General features: G+C 50.1%; 2 protein-coding genes across 11 annotated transcripts in view; one reads left to right on the top strand and one right to left on the bottom strand.

The window, feature by feature from the left end:
• The window catches only part of LOC122363231 (all-trans-retinol 13,14-reductase-like), a 34,004-nt gene that overhangs the window by 5,639 nt on the left and 4,375 nt on the right, over nucleotides 1-23,990 (bottom strand). For 7 of the 10 annotated variants that reach the window (XM_043332241.1, XM_043332238.1, XM_043332240.1 and 4 more), the window contains exons 2-13: nucleotides 21,755-21,933; nucleotides 21,145-21,275; nucleotides 6,628-6,772; nucleotides 6,023-6,143; nucleotides 5,520-5,682; nucleotides 5,060-5,180; nucleotides 4,395-4,489; nucleotides 3,820-3,931; nucleotides 2,863-3,068; nucleotides 2,441-2,555; nucleotides 1,919-2,079; nucleotides 1,271-1,421 (exon numbers count right to left, since the gene is read on the bottom strand). In XM_043332241.1, coding sequence (XP_043188176.1) covers nucleotides 1,271-1,421; nucleotides 1,919-2,079; nucleotides 2,441-2,555; nucleotides 2,863-3,068; nucleotides 3,820-3,931; nucleotides 4,395-4,489; nucleotides 5,060-5,180; nucleotides 5,520-5,682; nucleotides 6,023-6,143; nucleotides 6,628-6,772; nucleotides 21,145-21,275; nucleotides 21,755-21,923 — 1,690 coding nt within the window. In that variant the 5' untranslated portion in view covers nucleotides 21,924-21,933. Of the gene's footprint in view, nucleotides 1-1,270; nucleotides 1,422-1,918; nucleotides 2,080-2,440; nucleotides 2,556-2,862; nucleotides 3,069-3,819; nucleotides 3,932-4,394; nucleotides 4,490-5,059; nucleotides 5,181-5,519; nucleotides 5,683-6,022; nucleotides 6,144-6,627; nucleotides 6,773-21,144; nucleotides 21,276-21,754; nucleotides 21,934-22,232; nucleotides 22,503-22,926; nucleotides 23,029-23,990 lie in introns of those variants that run through there. The other 3 variants (XM_043332235.1, XM_043332237.1, XM_043332233.1) reach the window with 3 other exon arrangements.
• LOC122363232 lies at nucleotides 14,299-16,986 on the top strand. The gene has a single exon (XM_043332243.1). The coding sequence runs from the start codon at nucleotides 14,802-14,804 to the stop codon at nucleotides 16,851-16,853; it is 2,052 nt and encodes a 683-aa protein (XP_043188178.1). The 5' UTR covers nucleotides 14,299-14,801; the 3' UTR covers nucleotides 16,854-16,986.

Genomic DNA, 23,990 nt, shown 5'->3' on the forward strand with positions numbered 1-23,990 from the left:
AAATAAAACTTCAAGAACTATGACGGAACATGACCGTATCGTGCTACAATATGCAGTGTGCGCACGCCAAGCAGCTAGACCGCGCCCACTTCTAACATATATTCCTCAGTGCTGGGGGGTTCAAAATCACCTGTAGCCCGGAGGCCGAAATAAACGAAAAAGGAGAGGCATCAGATATAGGAAAGTCATCGCCGAGGGGAGTTCTCAAAGAAAGATGGCAGCCACGTAGGCCCGAAACCTCAACTACTCAGTTTCCAATCTCGCCGGGCACTCAACCGACCTCAGTATCACCTCCTCTCGACTTTGCCCTACCTACGCACCAGTCCCGGTCTACCCTAGTGCACCCGGACTCTGCTCTGCCTGTGCCCGGGCCGAGAGGTGTCCAATAGCGCCCGTTCGACTCCACTGGCGTCAGGGGCGGGACCTTTGACGCCGTCGGCCGCCGCGGCGCCGCCAGGACAGGAAACACCAGACCGTTTAATGGGCCTAAGGCACGTGGTAACCGGCTGTATAGGCTAGGGTGTTTTGATGCAGAGGTTCTGATGAAATGTGTGACGCGTTAGTCATATCTCCGGGAGAGTGGGTTTAATGGAATGGGGCGTAGGATCGACGACCTTTCCAATTATTTCATTGATTACCATTGTTCTGGATGTAGATCACATACGTGAGATACTTTGGAAGGACACTTCGACCTTGTGTGGTCAAGGTTCATGTAAAACTATTTTTGAAATTAATTACGATGACAAAATTTAAAAAGATATCAGGACCCATCTGTTCCTAATACACAGTACATTTATTAACGCAAAACCGTGCGATAAATCAGACAAAAGTCGTCCAGAAGTTCCGGAGTAATCAATTACCTACTCATCTCCAAACTTCTCTCTAAGTTTCTCTCCATTCGTCTCGGGTATCCCAATGCTCCCTTTATCCGCTTCCTCCCCCACCCAATGTATATTGGCAGCAGCGTCTCCTTCCTACCCCTTGCTCCCTATCGACCGGGTATAATCTGCATCCGTTCACAGCAGCACTTATTTCTTCCCTTCTGTCCTTCATTCTCTACCCCAATGGCTGCGTATACCATTATCCGATCGGAACAGGTTTCGGTTCTCTCTTCTCCCTTTCTATCTGTCCTTCCTTCCTTACTACTTCTTTCTCCCTTTCTTCTCCCAACAAACCAGGTACATCTGTATCTGGCCGCAGCAGAATCTGCTTCTCCCGTTCCCCCTTTCTATCTCCTCTTCCCCTTCTCTCCTTCCCAAGCCGAACTAACCGGGTATGTCGGTATCGGGTCGGAGGAGGATCTGGTTTTCTGCGCTGAACCGCTGCTGACTGTGATCCAGCCCGTACATCTCCCCCCGCGGCGCCGCCAGGTAGAAGTTGTTACTCAGCGGGCTGCCGCAGCTCACGTAGTCGATGTGGTCCTGTAAGGAAAGACGGGGAGGCAGGTGAAAGAAAGATATGGCACCGAAGTGTAAATGGTGTGAAGGTAGTGACTACAGAACAAATATTGTGTAAAACAATTCACGTTTCTCAACAATCCATTTGTGTTCATAATGGCACTTAAAGACTTCAATCTTTCGGAAGCAATGTCCCATAATCATACGATTTGGAAAACATAATTGCTCTTGCCCGATATTCAGAAGCACTCCGCTCTCCCGTTCCAATACCTGGGAATAGATCCGTTTCCATCCTCTTATCTCGATTCATAAGTGACTTCTAATGTCCCAGTCCTTGCCATATGATTTCGTGGGCCTCAGTTACTTTACATCTTTTTGCATCGGATAGCCGCCACACCACTTTCCAATCCTCAACACTCCTTCGACTGGCCAATATCGGTTCCCCATCTCGCCCTTAAACACGCGAATCCCATAAATCCCAACTAACCCTCCCCACGAACCTCACCACATGTCCCCAGTACCTTGATCTGCGGGAAGAGCCTGGTCGCCTGTGCCACCATGCGGTCTCCGATGGTGTTCTTGACTCCCTCGTAGTCGGCCCCGCGCTTCTTACATCGCTCGTTCTCCCACTGCTTGAACCAGTCGTAGTTGGCCAGGGAGACGATCGCCATCGTGGTCTTGCCTGGTCACGTGGACGTGATAGAATAAACATCGGTTAGCTGAGGTCATGTGATGATCACGTGCATTACAACGTTGGCCATCTAGTCATGTCACGTGGGCATGACCAACGACCATGTGGTCGATATGAGCGATGTGTACATGGTAAATTCCCTATAACGGACATGATCAAATTCTCTATAATAACACTTTGATAGGCGATTCGCCTCCAAAGTGGCATTACGCAGAAGTAAGGAAAGCAGTATGAATACAGGAAGGCGTGACGCTCTCTCAATATCCACACCGAATAATTCACCTGTCACTGTGACTACGGGCGGCCGCCTGGTGCAGTCATTAGCATTTCTCCAAAGTTCCTTTCAAATTACCTGGGTAGCGTTTCTCCCACTCGGGATCCTTGGTGGAAGGGAACGATATGAAGAGCAGCGGTACGTCGCTATCCAGAGCCTCTTCCACCGAGAGCGACATGTAGTCGTCACAGCACTGCCGGCAACGACACAATGACGTTAATGGTACAGTTACCAAGTTGTTCAAAATGGTGTTTAATGTCGTAACATGGCGCTAACAATGTCGTTGCGATGCTCTGACATATCCGGATCACAAAAACCGATCAGTTTCTTCATAGGACATTGATAAACTCGTGCGGCCATTAATTCAGTAAAAAAAAAAAAAAACAGCATGTACTTACCATTTTATTGCAGCACATACAAATAATATCACAAATTAACACCACTTAATTATAACGTCACATCACTGTTGTTAACGCTGTGATCTATCAGTCACCTCTCACCTTGGTCAGGTCGTTGCTGGTGAAGACCCACCAGTTCCGTGCCGAGATCCGGCTGTCTCCCTCTCCGCGGATTTTCTCCAGCGGCGCGTTGATTCCAACAAACACCGAGAAGCCAGGCAGAGAGTGGGGCAGCTTGGTCACCGGCCACAGACGTGATGTCTCGGCCACCGGCCGCGGCACCAGGCGCTGCATCGTGTTGTAAATGCCTGCGGGCGCGACCGGTCACAGGTCAGCCGAGTAGAGATGACGGATTTCAGGCTGTCGAGACTAGAGGTGGCAAAACGTGGACCCGAGGACCCGGTCCAAAGAACCAGTCTGGACCCATATGGGTCCAGACCGGTTCCTGGATATTTCCTGACGGGTCCAACCGGGTCCTACCATAAACTATACATCTTGCACACTACACATAATTGCAAAATATGAAGTGAATGTTTCTTTGCACACAGTATCTCATGAGTATTCCCAGTGGGAAATAGGCTGTTTTACATGATGCAACTAATGATTCCTTCAAGTAGTTTGTATTAATTGACTTTTGGGGAACGGGTCCGACTGGTTCCGGTTCCAACTAAGACCGGGTCCGACTGGTTCCAGAAATGTCCAGCCGGGTCTGGTTCGAGTCTGGTTCCCAAAATTTTCATCTTTTGCCACCTCTAGTCGAGACCATATGGTGCATTTTAGATCGCTGCCACCAGGGAAGTCTTCACTTGATACAGACGTTTCGTGTCGATTTGCTCTTAACAATGACTGTAACGAGCTATACTACACTTAAACTGAGACACATCGTGCCCTTCTATGACTCTGACCCTGGCCTTGATACCTTTCTGATCATGACCTGACGACCCCGAACCGACTCAAACTCCCTCGGACTCTGGCTCATACTACATCCAGAACCGACCCCAACTCCTTCAGATCCTGACTCCCGCCCCATCCTGGCTCGGACTCCTACCCGACTCTGACCTGCGTTGGAGATGACCATCGGGGCCCTGACATCCACCACCGCTCCGCTAGCCTTCTTCACCTTGACACCGATCACTGCGCTGCGGAGCTCGTCCATCAGCAGCTCAGAAACCTGACGTCAGAGATACGTCATACTCATATGTGATATACACGTTATATACACATCATATGACGTCACAACGACCACCGTGCTGCGGAGCTCATCCATCAGCAGGCAGCAGCTCAGAAGCCTGACGTCAGATACACATCATATGATGTCAGATACACGGCACATTAACGAGGCATAAATGTCGAATGTGCATTGAAATGAGATAATTTGCGACCAAACGAATATCCTAAAGATACCGATTGACGTTTGGTGATTGGGTGACTAGGCGAGTGAGTGAGTCAGTCAGTATTCAAATAACATCAATAGACGTTCATTGAGCGAGTGAGTGAGTGAGTTGAGTGAGTAAGTGAGTGAGTGAGTGAGTGAGTGAGTGAGTGAGTGAGTGAGTGAGTGAGTGATAGGTAAGTGACAGGAAGACTGACTATGAGCGAGTGAGTGCCTGAGTGAGCATGGTCTAATCTCTTACCTCCGCCCTGACCAGGACGCGTCCTCCGGCCTCCTCAATCACTGGGATCATGTGGAAGGCAATCTCAGAGCCACCGCCAATCGGGTACGCGCCGCCTGTACGACACAAAACTGGTAAACAAAGTAGACACAAAGGACAGCAAAGGGACATAAGGGAACGCCGCCAGGACGACACAGAGGGGGCGGCACGGGTGATCAGAGACTGGACACAAAGGACAGCACAGGGACATAAGGGAGCGCCGCCAGGACGACACAGAGGGGGCGGTCCGGGTGAAAAGACTGGACAGAAAGGACAGCAAAGGTGAAAAAGGAACATAAAGGAAGACCGTCTGGACGGCAGAGGGCGGCACAGGTGATCAATCTGGACACAAAGGACAGCAAAGGAACATAAGGGAAGGCCGCCTGGACGACACAGGGCGGCACAGTGAATAGAAACCTCAGGTAACGATACAATAAGACTAAGTAGAGGACAAATATACAGCTACAGCCTACAGTCTGGAACACAAGCCTATTAATTCATCTGACATATTATGTAGATACCAAGACTATCATTTGGTATGTCAATGATCTTCGCAAGTTTTTACCACCTTTCTAACATGTCTACCTCATCACTAACGTGGTACAGACTACTCAGGGATTCAGTAGATGTCAGCACCGGCGGCTTACCGTTCCAGAAATGTCCCAGTAGGGTGGCCTGCATGGGAAAGCCGGCCTTGTCCGGGGCTGTACCGTAGTCGCCGAAACAGTACATAAAGTACGCCTGAAGGTCCTTGTTCTTCGTCTCAGACTGAAAAAATCGAGTTTTTTTTAAATGCTAAGAATGAAAACTGGGCATGACGAAACAGCCGAGACACGCGGTTTTGTCTTCTACTGGTAATTTCACCCATAATACGTCAACAAAGTACAGCGAAACCAGCAACTCAAGACTAAATAAACAAATAAATAGTTAAATAACCATAGTTATTTGATGACTACATTATGTAACCATGTAAATCTAGGGCAACGAAGTTATTTTTGAGAGAGGATAACGAAATAGTAAAAATCTTCCCTCAACCAACCTAGTCTACGAGAACACGTCTAGTCTAGGAGAACACGTCCTTAAAAAAACATTTCCATCATTACCTACCGAGACGACGTCGAGCACGGTGCGGTCGTTCCATTTGAAAATGTCTGAGATGAGACTGAACAGACCCGTCTGTACGAGCAGCTGGCTGAGCCACACCGGCAGGAGCTTCACCACGGCCATGTAGAAGTTGCTCTTCTTGCAGCGGATCACGGCGTCACACAGCCTGGGGCGGTGTGAGCAAGGTAAGTCCATCGGGAGGGGGAGCTCCCTCAAGGAGGAATACAATGGCTGCAAGAGGGGAGACGGACTTCTTAGACTGGGTTCAGATTCAGGTCCCGACATCTTCTCATAGTAACAAGCACCGCATTTATCCGAAACGAGACAAGTCTTATGCGTTTATATTTCGTTGAGTGTGGGGGAATTAACTGCAAGAAGGCAGGAAACCGACTCGTCAACAGCTTTGTTAGTCCACATCAAAACATATAATTCAATATCACCAGTTCATTTCACCAGATCGTCAGTCAACTGAGATTTTCACATCGTATTCCACATCGTATACTAACCTGTCGACATCATCAATGTTGTCGGGGAACTGCTTCTTGATGTTCTCAATCCAGCGTTTGCGGCCCCCACCGAGCACCGAGTAGCGGTTGTCTCCGAACACGGCAGTGTCAAACTCATCATCTGAGAGCGAAGATGTCAGAATCGTCAGTGAGTGTGTCAAAGTTCTTTATGACAATCAAGCGTTGGAATTCGTCTCGTTCGTCTGACTCTTCTCATTCATTCATTCATTCATTCATTCATTCATTCATTCATTCATTCATTCATTCATTCACTCATTCATTCATTCATTCATTCATTAAATCATTCATCACCAACTCACTCACTCACTCTAATGCATTCATTAAATCGCCATCTGCCCACTCACTCACTCACCCACTCACTCACCCATTCACTCACCCATTCACTCACTCACTCACTCAACTCACTCACTCACTCAACTCACTCAACTCACTCAACTCACTCACTCACTCACTCACTCGCTCGCTCGCTCACTCACTCACTCACTCACTCACTCACTCACTCACTCACTCACTGTCACTCACTCATTCACTCACTCACTCACTCATTCACCCACTCACTCATTCACTCACTCACTGAAACTCACCGAGTGGCGCCCACTGCAGTTGGCCGTTGGTGAGTTGGTCCAGCAGGGTTTTGGAGGGCGTTTGTGTGTTCAGGTTTCCGATGTAGTGGATACCAACGTCGAACTCGTAACCCTTCTCGATGTAGGTGTGGCAACAGCCGCCGGCCTGTAGGGAGGGAGAGAAGAGGTGTTAGTGTGAGAAATGGAGAGAGGGAGAGAGAGGAAAAAATGAGGAGGGTAACGATGGAAATCTAGAGGGAAGAGCAGGTAAAGTTTAGAGAGAAGAATAGAGGAAGGGAACTAGAGAAGGCAAGAGAGAAAGAGATGAAGACGATGCAGACGGGGCTGGAAAGGTAAACGAGAGGCCCTAGAGAGATAGACAAATAAGGATGAGCGAGAGAAAGGAAATGCGGTAAAGCAAAGGGCAAGAATAAGCAGCATGTGTAACACGTGCTCATATTAACTACACTGATAACAGAACGCGTGTTTACGTGTCTCACGTTAGTTCCGTGGGAGTTGTTTGCATGCGGAGTGGGAGGCGAGGAGAGGTTATCCGGAAATAACACCGGTGGACCTCAATTTCTTTCATTTTATCTCACAGACAATGGCGGGAGATGTGGGACTAAACGGTCACGACATGCAGTGCCTTCCGTGGTGAATGCAGGCTCTACGACTAATCAACACAGGACTCAAGAACATGCGTTAAGTCTAGGCAGCATTTGGTGTGGTCGGAGGAGAGTGTAAGAGAGGGAGAGAGAGATGGATGGAGGGAAAGAGGGAGGGAGGGAGGGAGGGAGGGAGAGGGAGGGAGACAGGGCAGGAGGGAGGGAGACAGGGCAGGAGAGAGAGAGAGAGAGAGAGAGAGAGAGAGAGAGAGAGAGAGAGAGAGAGAGAGGGAGAGAGAGAAAGAGAGAGAGAGAGAGAGAGAGAGAGAGAGAGAGAGAGAGAGAGAGAGAGAGAGAGGGGGGAAGAAGGAGAAGCTAAGGGATAAAATGATTATTGGTCCTCTACCGAAACATAGCGTCCACAGGATGTCTAACAGATCGCCAGAAACAGCGCAGATATGTCCCATTTGCTTGGAGACTGCAACGAACCAAAAGAGGGTATCCGCAGCTTGGAGACTGCAATAAAGCATAACAAAGTATATGGAGCCCGGTATGCAGATCATAACAGAACATCTTTCGTGGAGGTCTTTCATAGTAAAAGAAACACTGCGTCGCACAGCTCAGTTCACGCTGGGCCAATGACCTTCCAACTGCCCACTGACATCACATATCACATCATATCACAAAACAGCACAGCACAGTACAGCACAATACAATCGGCCTCCGGACAGTGACCTAACCACTGAAGGAGCACCTCAACCCTCCCTCCTCCCTTCGCCCTCCACCCTCCCCACCGTCATATCTGGATCCAATTAGCACTAAATCACAAAAGACACGGCAACAAAAACAGCTGTAAATGTCTCACGCTAATTTCCGAGCGCAAATGTTCCGGCTTGAGGTTGATAAGTGGACGCCGCGATCGCTGGAGCGGAGAGATTCAAAGAGATTTGGATTTAGACGGTGCGGATTTGGTAAAGGTCAGGGAGGTCAGGGCGGTGGAGTTTTGTTATTGTTCGGAAGGGAGGCGAAGCATAAATGGAGGAGTGTTCAGAACACAAAACATAAGGCTGTTTTTCATCATTCTACAAAACTGAACCTGAAATAGCACTCTTCTTCGGCCAAAATGGTGAGCCCAGCTAAAATCAAACTCAATAAACTCGCAAATAACCCTTCGAGACTTCAGGGCATGATACGAGTGGGTGAATTCTCCGGTGCTAGTCTCCGCCAGTCTCGCCAAGGGACCGGAAGTGCCCGACTTCCGGTGGTCACAGAGCCGCACCCGAGCGTGGGTCGGCACCAGAGGACGGTAACACCACTGGTGTTGGTGTGTACGGTGGATAAAAATGGCGAGGCAGATGTTGGTGACGAATTTTACTGCCAATGAAGCAGTTTGTTGTCTACCTAAGGTGCTTTTATGCGATGGTGGGTGATTACGACGATTTATTGCATCATTGTGAATCTCCTTGAACTCGTCATAGATCCCCCGCAACAGCCTGTCTAGGCTCGTTGCCTTCATGAATCCATCACGCTCCTCCTCCCCCAAGACTCTTCCTTCAAACAACACGTTTCGTCTATCATCCCTCCACCCTCCCCTCCATCATTTCACGCCCTGTCATTGTCATCACGCAGGTGCTACTGACAGGACCTCACCACCACCGTGTGGAATGCGGCGACTCCATGCTGAGAGAGCTCATTCCTCACCGGCCGAGCAGGGGTCGTTTGCCACCACACAGCAGGGCTCGTTTAAGACAGCTGAGTTGGGCTCATTTGTCTCGGCAGAGCAGGGCTCGTTTGATACGGCCGGTCGGTGTCAGAAGGAAGTCATCAGTGCCGACTGGCCGCGCGCAGCTCGCGCGACAGAGGTCAGCGACGGCCCTGCAGTGTCTGAGTTGAGCTGAGTCCGGCTATGCTGAGCTGAGAGCAGCTGGACCGCTCCCGGCTGAGTAGTCTGGTTACGCTGGGCTGGGTTGAGTTGTCACAGCTTTACTTTTCTAAATAAATGGCTTCGGAAAAACTAATTCTCCGTTTAGGAGCCTGGATGTAAATTATATTATCGAGATCCCCATAGTTTTTTTTTTCTACGGAGGCCTGGTGCCTGAGTGGACACTATAAACACTACGCAGTACCTCAAGTGGACCCACCTCTTCCCAAAGAGCTCCAGCTCCAGCTCCCCCCACTCAAATCCATCAGCGGCTCCCGCCGTGCCGGGCTGCCGCTGCAGAATTAAGGAAGCCGTGAAAAATGACTACCTTGCGAAGGCCAACCCAGCCACTGTGTCTAACTACCGCTACAGGAAGGCGCAAATTGGAAGCAAGGTGTATTGTCGGCGGGACCGCAAGACGTAGTGACTGCAAATTTTCAGTTTTATGGCGTGTTTCAAGGAAAGTGGCCTGTATTAATTACACCCATGGACGCCTGTTATAATTGTTGGCAACTGAGGATGCCCAATAAAGTCATCGGTGTGAAAATATGCGACATTGCTGATAACTTTGCAATAAAGAGAAATAGCTAACACTAGACGAATCACAAGATAGAATGAAAAACAAAATATCATAAACCAAGATTATGGGGATATCAATATGCTAATTGGTATCGATTATCTGAGGGTGTCCAACTTGATGCGGTATACACAGATTTTTCAAGTGCATTCCAGAGCGTTAACCATCGTCTTTTACTGTACAAACTGGAACACATGTATGGTGTGAGAGGGTTGGCTCTGAAGTGGCTGTCGTCATATTTAGGAAGGCGGAAGCAACGAGTTGTTTTAAACGGCAAGGTGTCAGAGTGGGCCCCAGTCGTCTCAGGAACGCCGGAGGGCGGTTTGCTCAGTCCGATGCTTTTTTCGCTCCTTGTGAACGACCTGCCATCTGTCGTCAAGACAGATTGCTTGATGTTTGCCGATGATTTGAAGATTTTTCAGAAAGTTAGAAATCACGATGATGTACAAAAGCTCCAGAACGATATTGATGCTGTAACGGAATGGGCGGCGGTCTGGGGGCTCAAGCTGAATCCCTCGAAGTGTAAAACTTTTAAAATCACGCTCAAAAGAGACATATATCCATCTGTGTATCAAATCAGTGGTAGCACTCTGCAGGAAGTGACTTCGATTCGTGATTTGGGTGTGGTACTTGACCGAAAACTTACTTTTGCAGACCATACAAATGTGATTGTTTCAAAGGCCAATCGGGCACTAGGGCTACTCATGCGGAGCCTCCAGGCGACCTCTCCGCGGTGCAAACTGGACAGGAGAGCAGTGTTCGCGGCATTCAATGCAAATGTTAGGGCCATCCTAGAGTACTGTTCTGTAGTTTGGGCCGGTGCTTCCAAGTGTCATCTCGTGCGTTTGGAACGTGTCCAGCACAAGTTTTTGATTTGGCTGGCAAACATGACGAACGTTCACCATGACTCGATTGAATATCATTACCTGCTGAAGCTGTTCGACGTGAGATCGCTACATGCCAGGCGCATTGAGAGTGACATTATATTTTTGTGCAAGGTATTCAAAGGTTCGGTGTCATCCTCTCATCTTCTACGGTCGTTCTCGTTACACGCTCCGCTCAGAGCGACACGCAGCGCTGTGTCGACATTGTTCCATGTGCCGCGTGGGCGAGTGAACTGCATTGCAAACGGCCTGTTTACGCGCTGTCCTCGTGCCACCAACAAATTTCTGGAAGCCCAGCCTCAAACTGATGTGTTATGTGATCCTGTTGGAAGCATCAAGAGGCGCCTCGTCCTCTATACCGGATTCGTGAGACTCTAGGGCAATGTACATGAGAATACTGTTTTTATTATGATAGTTTATTGTGCATGTTTTTTTTCGTATTTTATCTTTTGACTTCACCTATCATAGGGATCATGCCTGTTGGTGATATTATGCAATACAAGAATACAAGAATCCCATTCAAACTGAATTTCTATCCTCACTGAATCTATGTTTTTCCTTCACATGTAACTTAGAGCTACAGTCGTACCATATATCTCAACCAGACCAAAGTCGCTCGCAGGCACGCACTGACCCGACCGCCACTTACAAAACCAACACGCGTCCTTCACGGCGAAATCTATGACAATTCATTGACCAATATGTCACTCACGCTTCTTCCCAGGGGTCCCCGCCAGGTCAGGGCGCGTGCAGACCGTTTACGCCACCTTTGTTCGCCTAGTTAGTCGGTGTGACGTGTACTAAGTCTACGTTACGCTCCAATGCACTGTTTCGGTCGGTGAACTGGCGTTAAAGCGCGTGCCACACCGTATAGCAGAACCGGTTACGGATGAATTGAAACGTTTGTGTGGCCGAGAAATCGGCATAATGACACGTGGGGTACGCCCAGGCTAGACAGGAAATAGTCAGAGGTGGGAAGCCACATAAGACAACCAAGTACCAACCAGGTTTGGCATGAACAAATCAATATAAATAGCTGGGAAAGTTGCAATTGACTCGTATTAGGTAGAAATGTCTAAAACAAATGCTTTCCAATGGTTAAGCAGCGAACTTCTCTGCCACATGTGACCCATTTTCTTTGGCATTTACATCTCAACACTGGGTCATTTTAGCACGGCCCGGCTACTCCTTTGTCTCCTGCAGCTCCTCACATACTTACCACGCCCGCACCACCCACACTAAATGCTGGGGTGTCACCAGGACTTCCTATTCACACGGCGTTTCTCACTTATTAACGCAGCGGCACTCTCAAAGGCGAATAACCGCTCCATTTCCCCGGTGGGAATTGTATGACGGGTGGAGCCACAGGTTCAACCGGTCAGCTAAACTAGACTAGACCAGACAAACCAGGTAGGCTGGTGTGTGAAAAGGAGACTGCTGGGCCGTCTTGTGTGGGAAGGGTCACATAGGTGGGTGGTTGGTGGATAAAGAGTGGAAGAGGGGAAAAAGGGGGAAGGGTGGGTCAGGTTGGTAAGGAAATGAGAGGAAAGGGGGAAGGCAGAAAGACGGAGAACAAAAGAAAGAGGAGAGGAGGAAGGGGATTAAATACGGCAAAGGAAAGGGGAGCGGGGAAGAGAGAGAGAGAGAGAGAGAGAGAGAGAGAGAGAGAGAGAGAGAGAGAGAGAGAGAGAGAGAGAGAGAGAGAGAGAGAGAGAGAGAGAGAGAGAGAGAGAGAGAGAGAGAAAGAGAAAGAGATAAAGAAAAAGGAAGGAGAGACCTGAGAAGAAAAGAGGGAGGCGTGCCACAGGCGTGACTCCTAGCCATGATATTCATATCCTAGCTTATGTAGCGCAGCCCTTCTGCGGTTGCCTGCTGGAATGCTGGAATAAACACGCATCCGCTTGCTCCAACCAAAGCGCGGCATTCGGGTGCACCTTCGACCCTAGAAAGCCGAGATAGGAAGTCGGATGGACGATTCGGGTCGGGCGGTGTTGAATTCTCTGACCCAGACACGGAGAGCTCATGATGGACGGGTGTGGTGAAAACGAGGTAGAGAGAAAAGGTCAGATCAGCTGCGGATTTATGAGCGCCGGTAAAAGCCGAACAAATTGATTGCGCTAGGTGGTGGCGATGAGAATGCTTAAATAATGGCGGACATTCGTTGTAAAACAACATCCGTTTCAAGAATATGTGAACTATGGTGATGCCTTACTGAACAAGCTGAAGGCACATATTCCATGATGACACCTCAGAAGCTCAACAGATGCGACTGGCACCGGCGGCACTAACAAGGAACGTGGCCCCGTTGATAAGCTCAATAACCCACGGTCCCTGCCCCTCAGTTACTGACCCCTGTCCAGCCGAGGGTGACCGGTTCATACCGACACCTTTGTTTGACTGAGTCACCGAGTAGAACCCCAAGTCACTGAGTCATCAGTCTGATCACTGGGGGAGGACAGGATATGGGAAATTAGTCCCGAACGATGCCCTGTGCCGTGTGCATAACGCGCCGGAGTGTGACTTCGTGCCTTTGTGACTGTGAGTGTTCAGTCGTATAATGATGATTGTGACGACTGTGGTTACAGGTCTCGTATGAATTCAGCTACGCTGGCAAATGGGCTCCAAGAACAAACTACAATGCACATACCACTGTGACGTAGCCAATTAAAGATAGCGCACTGTTCAAACGAGACAGAATGATAAAGTGGGGATTGCAGCACCATAAAAACGAAGAATGTCATTCAGAACAGGCCATGTTATCCGGTTGAATCTCCTTCAGCGTCGTTGTTCTCAGTTTGATGCGGCAACTGACGAGAAACAAACAATCTTATCCGATGAGGCAGCTTTGCATATTCATGAACAATGTTTTTAATTCAAACGGAAAAAGTATGGTAAAATACGATGATTTTATCAGCATTTGGACGAAGAGAATGCCTCCTCTGTTCAAGGATAAGCCCTGCGGCTTCCTTTGTTTATATATTGACCATTCAATCCATTTAAACAAAGCGCCTCTTCCACGTAACATGGTCATCAAAAAGATAAATGTGTCAGTAATTCATATTAGTTTCCGCAATTTTGACTGATAAATATACATGAACTTTAAGTAGGAATCAGAGATACGCATTTACTAAATACAAAATACTGGTATACGAGCGTAAGACGAACATGGTAGCACTTTCAACTTCGGTTACGCCGCTGCCTGATTCATACAAGTCCACTTCTAATCGGTGGTTTACCGCCGCCACTGCCCTCACCCTTGCCCACAACTCACAGTCCACACACAAAGGATAACCTAAACAGGTGCTGACCGGCGTCCACAAACGACCTCTTTGTGAGTCCCCTGGAAGAATGCAGTCATTTCCTACCCTCCCTCCCCTTCCCATCACTCCCACCCCAGCTACCAACACTCCCACCACAGTAGTCAGACCCATGACCACCCCTACTCGACGGGCAGGTGGGGACAAAGCTTTACAAGCGCAACTGAGGGACCGGTCAGCGTTTTGTCTTCGTTTGTGATCACCAGAGGGTAGCGAAGACCGCAGCGGGGAGGGGTGGAAGGGTCAGCGCTCCGAGCAAGTTCAAGATCAAGGTAGCGCGACTGCCGCGGTGGCCGCAAGGGTCACGTGAGCAGCCGAGCGGCAGCGGCACGGGTCACGTGATCTGTGGAGCGGCGACAGCGACGACGGCGGCAGAGAAGCCAGTCTGGCCCCAGACGCCGGCCGAAAGGGAGGTGAGATCGGCCGCTCCGCCACCGGCACTTTAGGTTCAACTCATAGCTGGCTGCGGGCGGCCACTCTTCGGCTAGACTGCAGACGGTGAAGTCTGCTGTAGTGAACTAAGTACTGAGTGGCATCCCTTCTGCGATTCGTGGCGCAATTCAGTGGAAACGTCGGAAGGGATCGGCAAGCCATAGAAGAGCATCGGTAGAAGATCAGGAAGATTCGGAAGTAATTTTGTATTCGTCGAAGTTCACCATCTATCAGTCCAAGTGCGTCATCATCGTGTCATCAGCGTACCCAACTGTGAATCATCGTGTTCCGTGATAAAATAATCTTCCAACACCTTCTATAAAGGCAAAATTAGCATATAGAACGTCAACGCAGGTTAACTTCTACATCTACCATCGCCCTAGTCAAGCCAAGATCACAAGCTAAACGAGCCACAAGCTATCACCGTCCTGGGCCATCGGGTGCTCGTTTCCAGACATCATGCTGCTACTCTGCTGCTACATCCTTCCACTCCTGGCATCCTTCCACACCCCTGCCGCGAACCCAGCCGCTCACTACACTGGCTATGAGCACGGTCCTGGCGTCCCATCAGCTTCAGTCGGTCTTGACATCATTCTCGGAGTAGAGGACGCAGATTCCGGAGACCGTGGCGCCGACTACCACCAGTTCCTAAACTCGTTGGCCCATCGCCCTCGCCCCATGGTGCCGTTCCAGTGGTATCCGTACTCGCCTCATGATCATCACAGTGGCGCAGAGGACGGCGGAGCCGCGGGAGGAGGAACAGGAGTAGGAGGAGCGGGAGGAGCAGGAGGACACTTCTACAAGCCGAGTCGCTGGCCGGAGGATCACGGAGCGGCCGGAGGATCGGGCACGGAGTTCCGCCCGGAGGGAGCGCACAAGCCGACTGTGCTGTACCTGGAAGGAGATGAAGTGCCGGGAGTCGAAGGAAGACCAAACCGTCCTGGACTTCTGCCCGATCCGCAGGCAAGACCTGACCGTCCTGAGATTCACGACCGACCCGGGCACCATGACCGTCCCGGAGGCCATGACCGGCCGTTCCGTCCGGGACGTCCGGGGTTCCCGGACCGTCCGGAACGTCCAGACCGTCCGGAACGTCCGGACCGTCCGGAACGTCCCCAGCGACCTCTGTCGCCCCCAACAGACGCCTTTATCTGCCCGGACCACCACTCCTGCTCTGACGAAGTGTGGGATCGCCGTGACACACGCCAGAGCCTCTCCTGGTCCGATCGAGGCTGCTTCTGTGACGCCGAATGCAGAAGATATGGAGACTGCTGTCGGGATGCTGATGCGCTCAAAGATGAAGAGGAAGAAGGAGAGGACACGGATGGAGAAAACGAAGAAGTTGGAACAGAGACGCCGCTGAGGTTGACAGCGGTCGGCGAAGACACAGAAGAGGGCAAGGAACAGGAAGAAGAGAAGGAAGAACTCGAGTGCCGTTCAGCGCCAACCCTGTCGTCGCTCGGTTCCACATCTGCCGACGAAGAGAACTGGTACATGATGTCGGCATGTCCGCGAGAGTTTGACCGCTACGACAACAAGGTGCGCTGTGAGGTACCATCCAGCGCTTCCGAAGACCCTCTTTCGGCGCTTCCCGTCACCAGCGTGACGTCCAACACGACCTACAGCAGTCTCTACTGCGCCATGTGCCACAACGACACCGCCGACATCGCCTTCTGGCAGCTGGCGCTGCGATGTCCTGACATCAAGGCGAATGAACCCACCCAGCGACAGCTCCTGGATCGTCTCCGACGCACTCGTACCGGCTGGGGTCTCGAGCTCGACTCTGGACGCAGACAACATTGCGAGCTGATCGCCCGGCCTCCAACCACCGTCCGCGCGCGTCCCTGTCGCGCTCTGCGCAACCACTGCTCACGCTCTTCACCGCTCCACGAGGCTTGCGGCAACCACACCGCCGTGGTCTACGTGGCTGGTCAACCATTCCGTAACGTCTACTGCGCGCAGTGTGCTGGTGCACGACCCGCCCAGGTGACCTGCAGTGCGCCTTGCGCGTCACTCCAGCGGCCTGCGGATATCGGCGGACTCAGGATGCGTCTCACCATCGCCCCCGGCGAAGACGAGCGTTGCGGTGAGACGGAGATTCGCGACCCATTCTCGCGACGCTGTCGTAGCGTGATCTGCAGTCGACCTGGGTATGATCTTGTTGATGGAGAGTGCGTCCGCACGGCGCGAGATGAGGACGAAGCCGACGATGAGCGTGAGGACAGGGAGAATGGGGAGGAACCGGGCCAGCTGACAGATCCCGAGGACAACTTCCTTCCATCGGAGGGTCTCCTCGACACGGAGAATGCCATTGAAGTGGAACTGGAGGAAGCACTGGCACAGGCCGCGGCTGGGGAAGGAGAAGACCAAGGAGAAGAAGCCCCGGGAGTTGAACTTGCGGAACTGCTCGCTACGGAGGCGACGACAGAAGCGGAGGATGAACAGCAGGGCAGTGGAGAAGCCGCAGAGGCGATGGAAGATGAAGACGAAGAGAAGGAGACAGACGCGTAACTCTGCTGCGTCTCGGCATTGCTCATTAGTGTAGTGTGTAAGTGTATGTTCCTAGAAAATAGCATTAGTGTCATTCATCGCTGTCATTCGTACTCACGTCCCATAGAGATAAATACATGCGTCGCGAAACAAACGAGGGTTTGAGTGGAAACAGATAACATAATTATCATGCAATCAACATCCAGAATTCAGATCAAATGCGTAGCGATTATTGTACCAGCAAGTCGTCAATGAACACATCTACAGCAGTTGGAACCGTTCTCACAATGGTAATCTTAAGTCCAAATGAACAAATACCTCACAAGCCATTAACAATAGACTTATTGCCTGCCACAAAATCACAACACGATCTCGCATCTGTATTTTATGGCGCCAAATATTTTTTTGCCGGTGATTGAACAGTGAACAGTGGACACGTTCTGAAATCGAGTACCGACTACCGAAAAAAAAACTAAGACAAACACCGTATATTCAAATCAGAATACACCCCAAGAATACTTTAATACTCATACACCCTACCGTATCATATTTCCTCTCTAACCCTGCACACTACCGGCGAGGCATACCGATGAAAACATGTGCGGAAAATATGCGTGTCTTATTTTGCATTTTCACCACAACACTCAACCACCAAACCATAACATCGAGAGGACGGTGTCGCACAACGACACGAAGGCACGATCTCAAAATCGCTTTCATTCGTGTCTTTTCTTGGTTGTGCGGCACGCGTAACATCAATTCACGCGACCCCTGCACGGAAAACGACTTGAATACAAGGAAGCGAGGCCACGGCTGACTTATCAGCGCACAAACAAGAGTTAAATCAGATGCAGTCGGCACCGGCTCCTACGGTAGGAATTACAGGACTAGTGCGGCGAAGGCCAAGGCCACACAATTTGGGTTCGGAGGGGCGTGTTGCAGAAAAGCAAGACATATTTTATGGCTTGCAAACGAATAACCTGTGTGCGCGAACGATTTTGGAGCAAATGGAAAGCCATCCCAAGCTGATCCTATGATCGCAACACATTTACGGAAAAGCTACCCTCTTGAAGTTCCATAAATGCTTGTCAGATATTTAAAATGGCAAATTACATGCCTGTAAAAGCCTCACCGTTTCCATCCATGCCCCTCTCAAAGAATGCGCCAGTAATTCCAACTCTGCCCACTTCTCAAATCCGTCTCGGGGCTCGTGCCATTAGTTTCGGCCAATTTACGCGAGTGTTTTCCAGACGCGTAGATCCGGTACTGGTGCACCTTCCTACACTAATGCCCGCAGTGACCACGCCCTTCGCGAGCCGTCATTACACTCATGGCTGACAGCATGGAACCGTCTGGCTCCTTCAACGATTTTGGCGAGCAGCAAACGACGACGGCGGCGACGCGGCTCGGCGCGTCGTTTCTCGTCACCGTCGCGCCACTAACGCCGCGACGCGTCTCGGCGACCGGTCACGACCTTGCAGGCGGCCGTGATGCTCAGTGGGAATCCGCGTCACGGATCGTGTCACGGTCTTGTCACGATCACGGTCACGATCCAAGTCACGATGATTGCCACGAAGAAGAGGCAGGATGTTGCCGGAAGGATCAGTGACAAGGAGTTTCGGGACTGGTAACGTGCGTGGTGATTATTGGAGCGAGAGAGAGAGAGAGAGAGAGAGAGAGAGAGAGAGAGAGAGAGAGAGAGAGAGAGAGAGAGAGAGAGAGAGAGAGAGAGAGAGAGAGAGAGAGAGAGAGAGGCGGAGGAAGGGAGGGGAGAGGTGGAAGAAAGATGTAAAAAAAAAAACAGGGATGGAGAAAGAGACCTCACGAGAAACGGGTCAATATCAACACTGTTTTTCCAATGCCAATTTCTTTTAGAATCGGAAAAAGTCAAACCAGTTCACAAAGAACTGTTTTTACCACGCCTATTTTTTTTTTCTAGAATCGGAAAAGGGCAAGCCACTTCATACGAGATAGAGAAAGAAACTGGGAGAACGAATGCTTTGATGGAAGTAGTTGAAGGAGACATACACTTATCAGGATAGCAACACCTTTATTAAAACGACAAGACCCAAGCCGGCAAGGACGGTACCGTCGGGTACAAAATGGACAGACGCACGCGAGGCCGTCATGAGTGGATGACGCTCCGAGGTCCTGATGCTGACGGCGTCATCCCGAGTATAAAACTCACCGGCTCACGAGACTCACAGAGAAACTCCGGGACAGTGGTTGACGACTCTTATAAAAAACAATTTACTGCTTATTTATCGACTATAAAGATCATTTGGATTTCTTGAACACTGTATATCCAATTTCAGAACCCATATTGAGAGAGCGGCGTTTGCTGCACGAGTCCTGAGCTCCGTGGCTTCCAGCGACAACAACATATTTGATGTCACCAGCATAATTAATGAATGGTCTTGTGAGATGATGTTTTTCGTACTCCAGCGTAGATGGGTAGCCATACATCGGTCCATTCAATGCATACCAGGCAACTAGCAGGTTTATATTAATCACACATACGATAAGCATGCAGCAAGGATTCATCCAATGCATCAAAGCGGAGGCATGCATGTGTTGCATAATGATTTGTGGTACCTATGTATAGGCAGAGGTCAATGCACTGCCCTGGCCATTACAAGACGACAGTTTGCAGAGCAAACCATCTAAAAACGAAACATTTTCTCCGCTGCAGCGCGGCGGACCGATACCGCGATTGTATCTGCATCATTCCATCGTCTCCATCTGCTTTTGGTGCACATTAGCATGCTACATTGCATTATGAAACATCGGCTATTCTAAAACCTTTCCAAAGGAAGAGCATGTATAACGTAAAAGAGGTTCAAGTTGGGTATCTGTTTTCAATATCTCCCCACCCCTAACCCCCCCTCACCAATAACAAGAACGTGACACTACGATCCTATTGACAAATATAATGACGTTCGTAAGTAAGCCTCGTTAATAGATCCTTGGCGCTTCCTTCCTGTTACCCTGTTACACACATCACACGACCGCCTCGACTCATGAGGTGAAATGACCTTTGCCTGACCTCGCACAGGATCGTGACCTCTGCTAGCGCCCTGGGCGGTTTGTCAAACGCCGCAGGCGTTCTGACGGGGGAGCGAGGGGCAGAGGATGACACCGCCGATGTCGACTATGAGCTGTGGGTCTTGTCATCGTGAGATGCACGTGACCAAGTTCTTCCGGAGAGCCAGAATGATTACTTTTTTCGCAGGAAGGGAGGGTGAAAAAATCGAAGCAGAGAAGATCAATGATGGCTATCACGGATTTAAGCCTTCAGTTTCAGTTTTAGGTTCAGCATGCGGGAATAAATCAAAGCACAAATAATCATTTTGTTTTTCAGAAGCCGTAGTTGGGTATGCGAGTAGAAAACCCCAGCGAAACAGATTTTCGAAATCCGACTTACGTCGATTTTACTTACATAGTCGATTTGCAGCCTAACATTCTGAGCAGTTCCAGTGCAGAACCAGTAATCATCGCGTGCCGTTTCTTGAAGCGGAGCTCCAGCGAGACAGAAAAGACACACGGGCCACAATCGCCGATTTTCTGCTCCGGTCTTCCATAACGACTGGAGTTCCGGTTTTATGTCGTAACTCGTATATCCAGCAAATACCGAATGCATTGGAGAGCTAGCAAATTGTGGCTGAATACGAAAAGGAATGAAGGATGGACGCACTTGTTGAAAATGCGAGAAGTCCCCTACGATTTCTCAATTCAATCAGTCTCCCATGATTCAATATCTGATCTGATGATAATAACTCCCTTAGTATTTCTTTCTGTCTCTTCGTTCATTCACCCCAAATTGTAAAGAAACGTTACCGTTTTTATGTGAATGCATACCGGCACTTTTCTACAATATAAAACATTAACCTCTCAGCTGTCCGTGGTCATTTGGAACAAAAGGACGGAAGTAGCTCCATCACATGCATCACGGCGCACGAGTCCAGATTGACGGATGTCATGGTGTGTTTTAAATACACGCGCTCAGCTGACCTTTCAGTGAACTTCAGCACGGCATTTGTTTCCGCGGTGTTTCAATCCTATTGATTGCAGATGCTAATGGATTTCGTACAGGATTTTGCGAGCAGTCCGACTGGATGCGAGGTTAAATGATCAAGTACATGGACTTGTTACAGAAGATTGCCAACTCTTGTGAGGCTCTTTTGAGCGAGAGGGGAATGTCAATGCTCAGTGTTCACTGCTCACCCTCCACGCTCCCCCATAAAAATATCATTGACTCCCCACCCCCTCCCCTTCCACAAACCAGCCTGAGCCATCATTCTCAAACCAGTACCTGATCGTGTTGTTCCAGCACCAGTACACGTTTGCCGGCCTTGGCCATGATGGCCGCCACGGAGAGACCTCCGATACCGCTGCCAATGACGATGGCATCGAGGTCGGACGGAACGCGGTCCGCCGAGAACGCTGCCGACAGAGACATCTGGTGAGCGAGGTAGGAGGTAGAGGTTCGGGATCCGGACACGGCAGCGCTGCTGTTGAAGAATTTCGCCCTAGGATACGTGCGTAGCGTCCCATTGAACTATTTATGTAATATTTATCCTCGTAGTGTATCACTGTTGTATCACCCTATCCGGTTCTTCCAAAATCATATTTGAACACAGCCAAGTGGCCAACGACAGTCCTACCAAGCATGATGCGGTGTCACTTAACGGTCACAAACTCGCGAGCCAACAGCTGACTGTTTGACATGACCTGAGTCAGAGCACTCTAAAAGTCCCTACCCACCTACTTGCGCCAATAAAGCGAATATTTCCCGTCTGCACGCTCATAGTTATAAAAATCGAAAACCAGAGCACAGAACACCTTACTCAGTACCCATGACACCCGGTATCCATGTGGTAACTGGTACAGGCATTAATTATGCACCGGAACTGGGTACTTACATTGTTTGAGCACTTTATCCCTCAGCTTTTGATCCGTCACTAGGGGCTGTACCGGCTTGCGGGTATCTCTTTCGAACGGGTTTCGAGAGGCCGGTTTTCTGAGCCACGAGGCCAGCAGATACCCGGCAGCGAGGGCCAGTCCAGTCAGAAGAATTCCGATGACGGCCATGGTGCTTCAGCTGTGGAGACATCGAAAGGGGAGGTCAGGGGCTGCACGGAATAGGGAACACTTCATCAAAGCGGCGGTGCAAGAGGTTAGCGAAGAGGCATCTGCCAGACAATTGCAGATACAATAGCACAAATCGTTTGTCAACATTGCACCAATCCAATCGAGACCTCGTAAGATCACATAGCCACGGCACAAACTGATGGAATACACAGCTATCTAAAAAAAGCCGAAACGGTATCGAAACGGGGCAAGTCACATCCACCACAAGTCAACTAATCCTCACGCAAACTGCCGGCCACCCTTGCATACCTCGTCCCGATATGGAGCACAGTCACAAGTCACAACTCACAGACACATATGCACACAGAACACAACCTACCACTTCCCCACTCCACGAGCCACTGCCAAACAAGCGACTGTCACCTCCTCCGCGGGACCCTCTCTCTCTCCCCGGTGTGGCTCAGACAGACGCGAGACTCAAGTGCCCCTCACCCAGCCCCATCTCCGCCGCCAAGCGCGCGTCAGCGACCGGCGTAGCGACTCGAGTCCCCCAGCCCCCCCCCCCCCCACTCCCCACCCCAGTCCCGATCAGAGTATGGCTTGTCACGCTTCCCTCGCCCTCCTCAAATCTGCGAACGTTAGCGTTTGCATAAATGCTTAGGTGGCATCTTGACCAATGGCAAATGTAAGCACATGGCACATGGCAACAGCCGATTCTCAGAGGTTTATGGTGGTCAGCCAGTCACGAGAGAATAAACGACAAACGAGCAGCGTATCTATGAAATTGACATCCTTCGTACGAGGCGTATCAAAGACATTAGAGTTTAGACAATAGCAAAGCCGGCATTGGCAATGTTACAATCCGGCTAATAGCTTTGTGTAGATGGTGTATAATTTCTCCCAAAAAGCGCAACCGCAGTAAGCTAAACCCCGCGTTCGACGGCGAAGATTCTACGCCGCCCGGCCAAACACGTTCCATAGCCGCAGCCGAGCCCCCGCTGACCTTGGATTGGACGGGATTGGCCGGACGACGTAGAATCTTCGTCGTCCGAGAGACATCGAACGCGGGGTAAAACTTCCCGTCTGGGTACCAGAGCGGATAGCGCGACCTTGAACAGTGGACACACCACTCATGACCAGCGATAGATGCTGATTAGCACTTTTATCGCACGCACTTTGGATCGGCTAGCGGGAGAGCCGACGTAGCTAATGCTGCCGTAGAAATTTAGATAGACAGATGGGCAGGCAGACAGACAGACAGACAGACAGACAGACAGACAGACAGACAGCTCCGGTGGGGTCACATACTGACTTTGGCCCCGAGTTTGACGGCTGGTGTCAGCGATTCGGATGGAACATTGGACCTTGGAAATATAACAGGCTGGTTTCCGAGCCCGCGTGATAAAAACGACCCTACACACGCAAACGCAAACACTAGAACATAGTTAGGGCTTAGTGTTATGGGTTTGGCATAGAGTAATTTATCAGGAGCTTACTGACGAATCATGGCCAAGCCTTTACTTTTGTTTCCCAGGACAGATTCAGAAATCAGCATGACGATTCAGTATTCACTATTCAGCCCAGGTTCACATTGGTTTATGACTGAAGTTCAGCCTTGTTTCCGCCATTGTCTGTCCAGGTCTAAGCGCCCAGCATTACCTATTACCTACCTATCATCCCATTATACATCAGGTCAAGCACTAGGTGCGCATTAGCTCTTCATGTGCAGCTCACTGAATGATTGGCATTGTATTACATAGAGTCGCCCTCCGTCGTCCTCATATTACCTCAACCTAATGGGGCACGAAGCGGATGGATCAGTTTGCATTGCACTCAGGGATCAGCTTCCCATCAGCGACGCCCACGACCGAAATGATCGATTGCGCTCTAATCTGATCTTGATCTGCGAGTCTTGAAGATCTCGTCTTCACGCGCGGCGTGTGCCGGTGTGGACCACCGTCTTATTCCATAACTAGCTGTGCAATTCATCTGAACAAATATAAATCAAAATTCATCCTGTGTGGTACGTGAGGTGCCAGAGTCAAAGCCGCCTGAATCGGCACATTT

This window comes from Amphibalanus amphitrite, unplaced genomic scaffold (assembly GCF_019059575.1).
Source record: "Amphibalanus amphitrite isolate SeventyFive unplaced genomic scaffold, NRLGWU_Aamphi_draft 000610F_arrow, whole genome shotgun sequence".
NCBI lineage: Eukaryota > Metazoa > Arthropoda > Thecostraca > Balanomorpha > Balanidae > Amphibalanus > Amphibalanus amphitrite.

Bases quoted from the DNA above. Each gene is read 5' to 3' on its own strand.
- LOC122363232 (XM_043332243.1), top strand. From the start codon at position 14,802: ATGCTGCTACTCTGCTGCTACATCCTTCCACTCCTGGCATCCTTCCAC.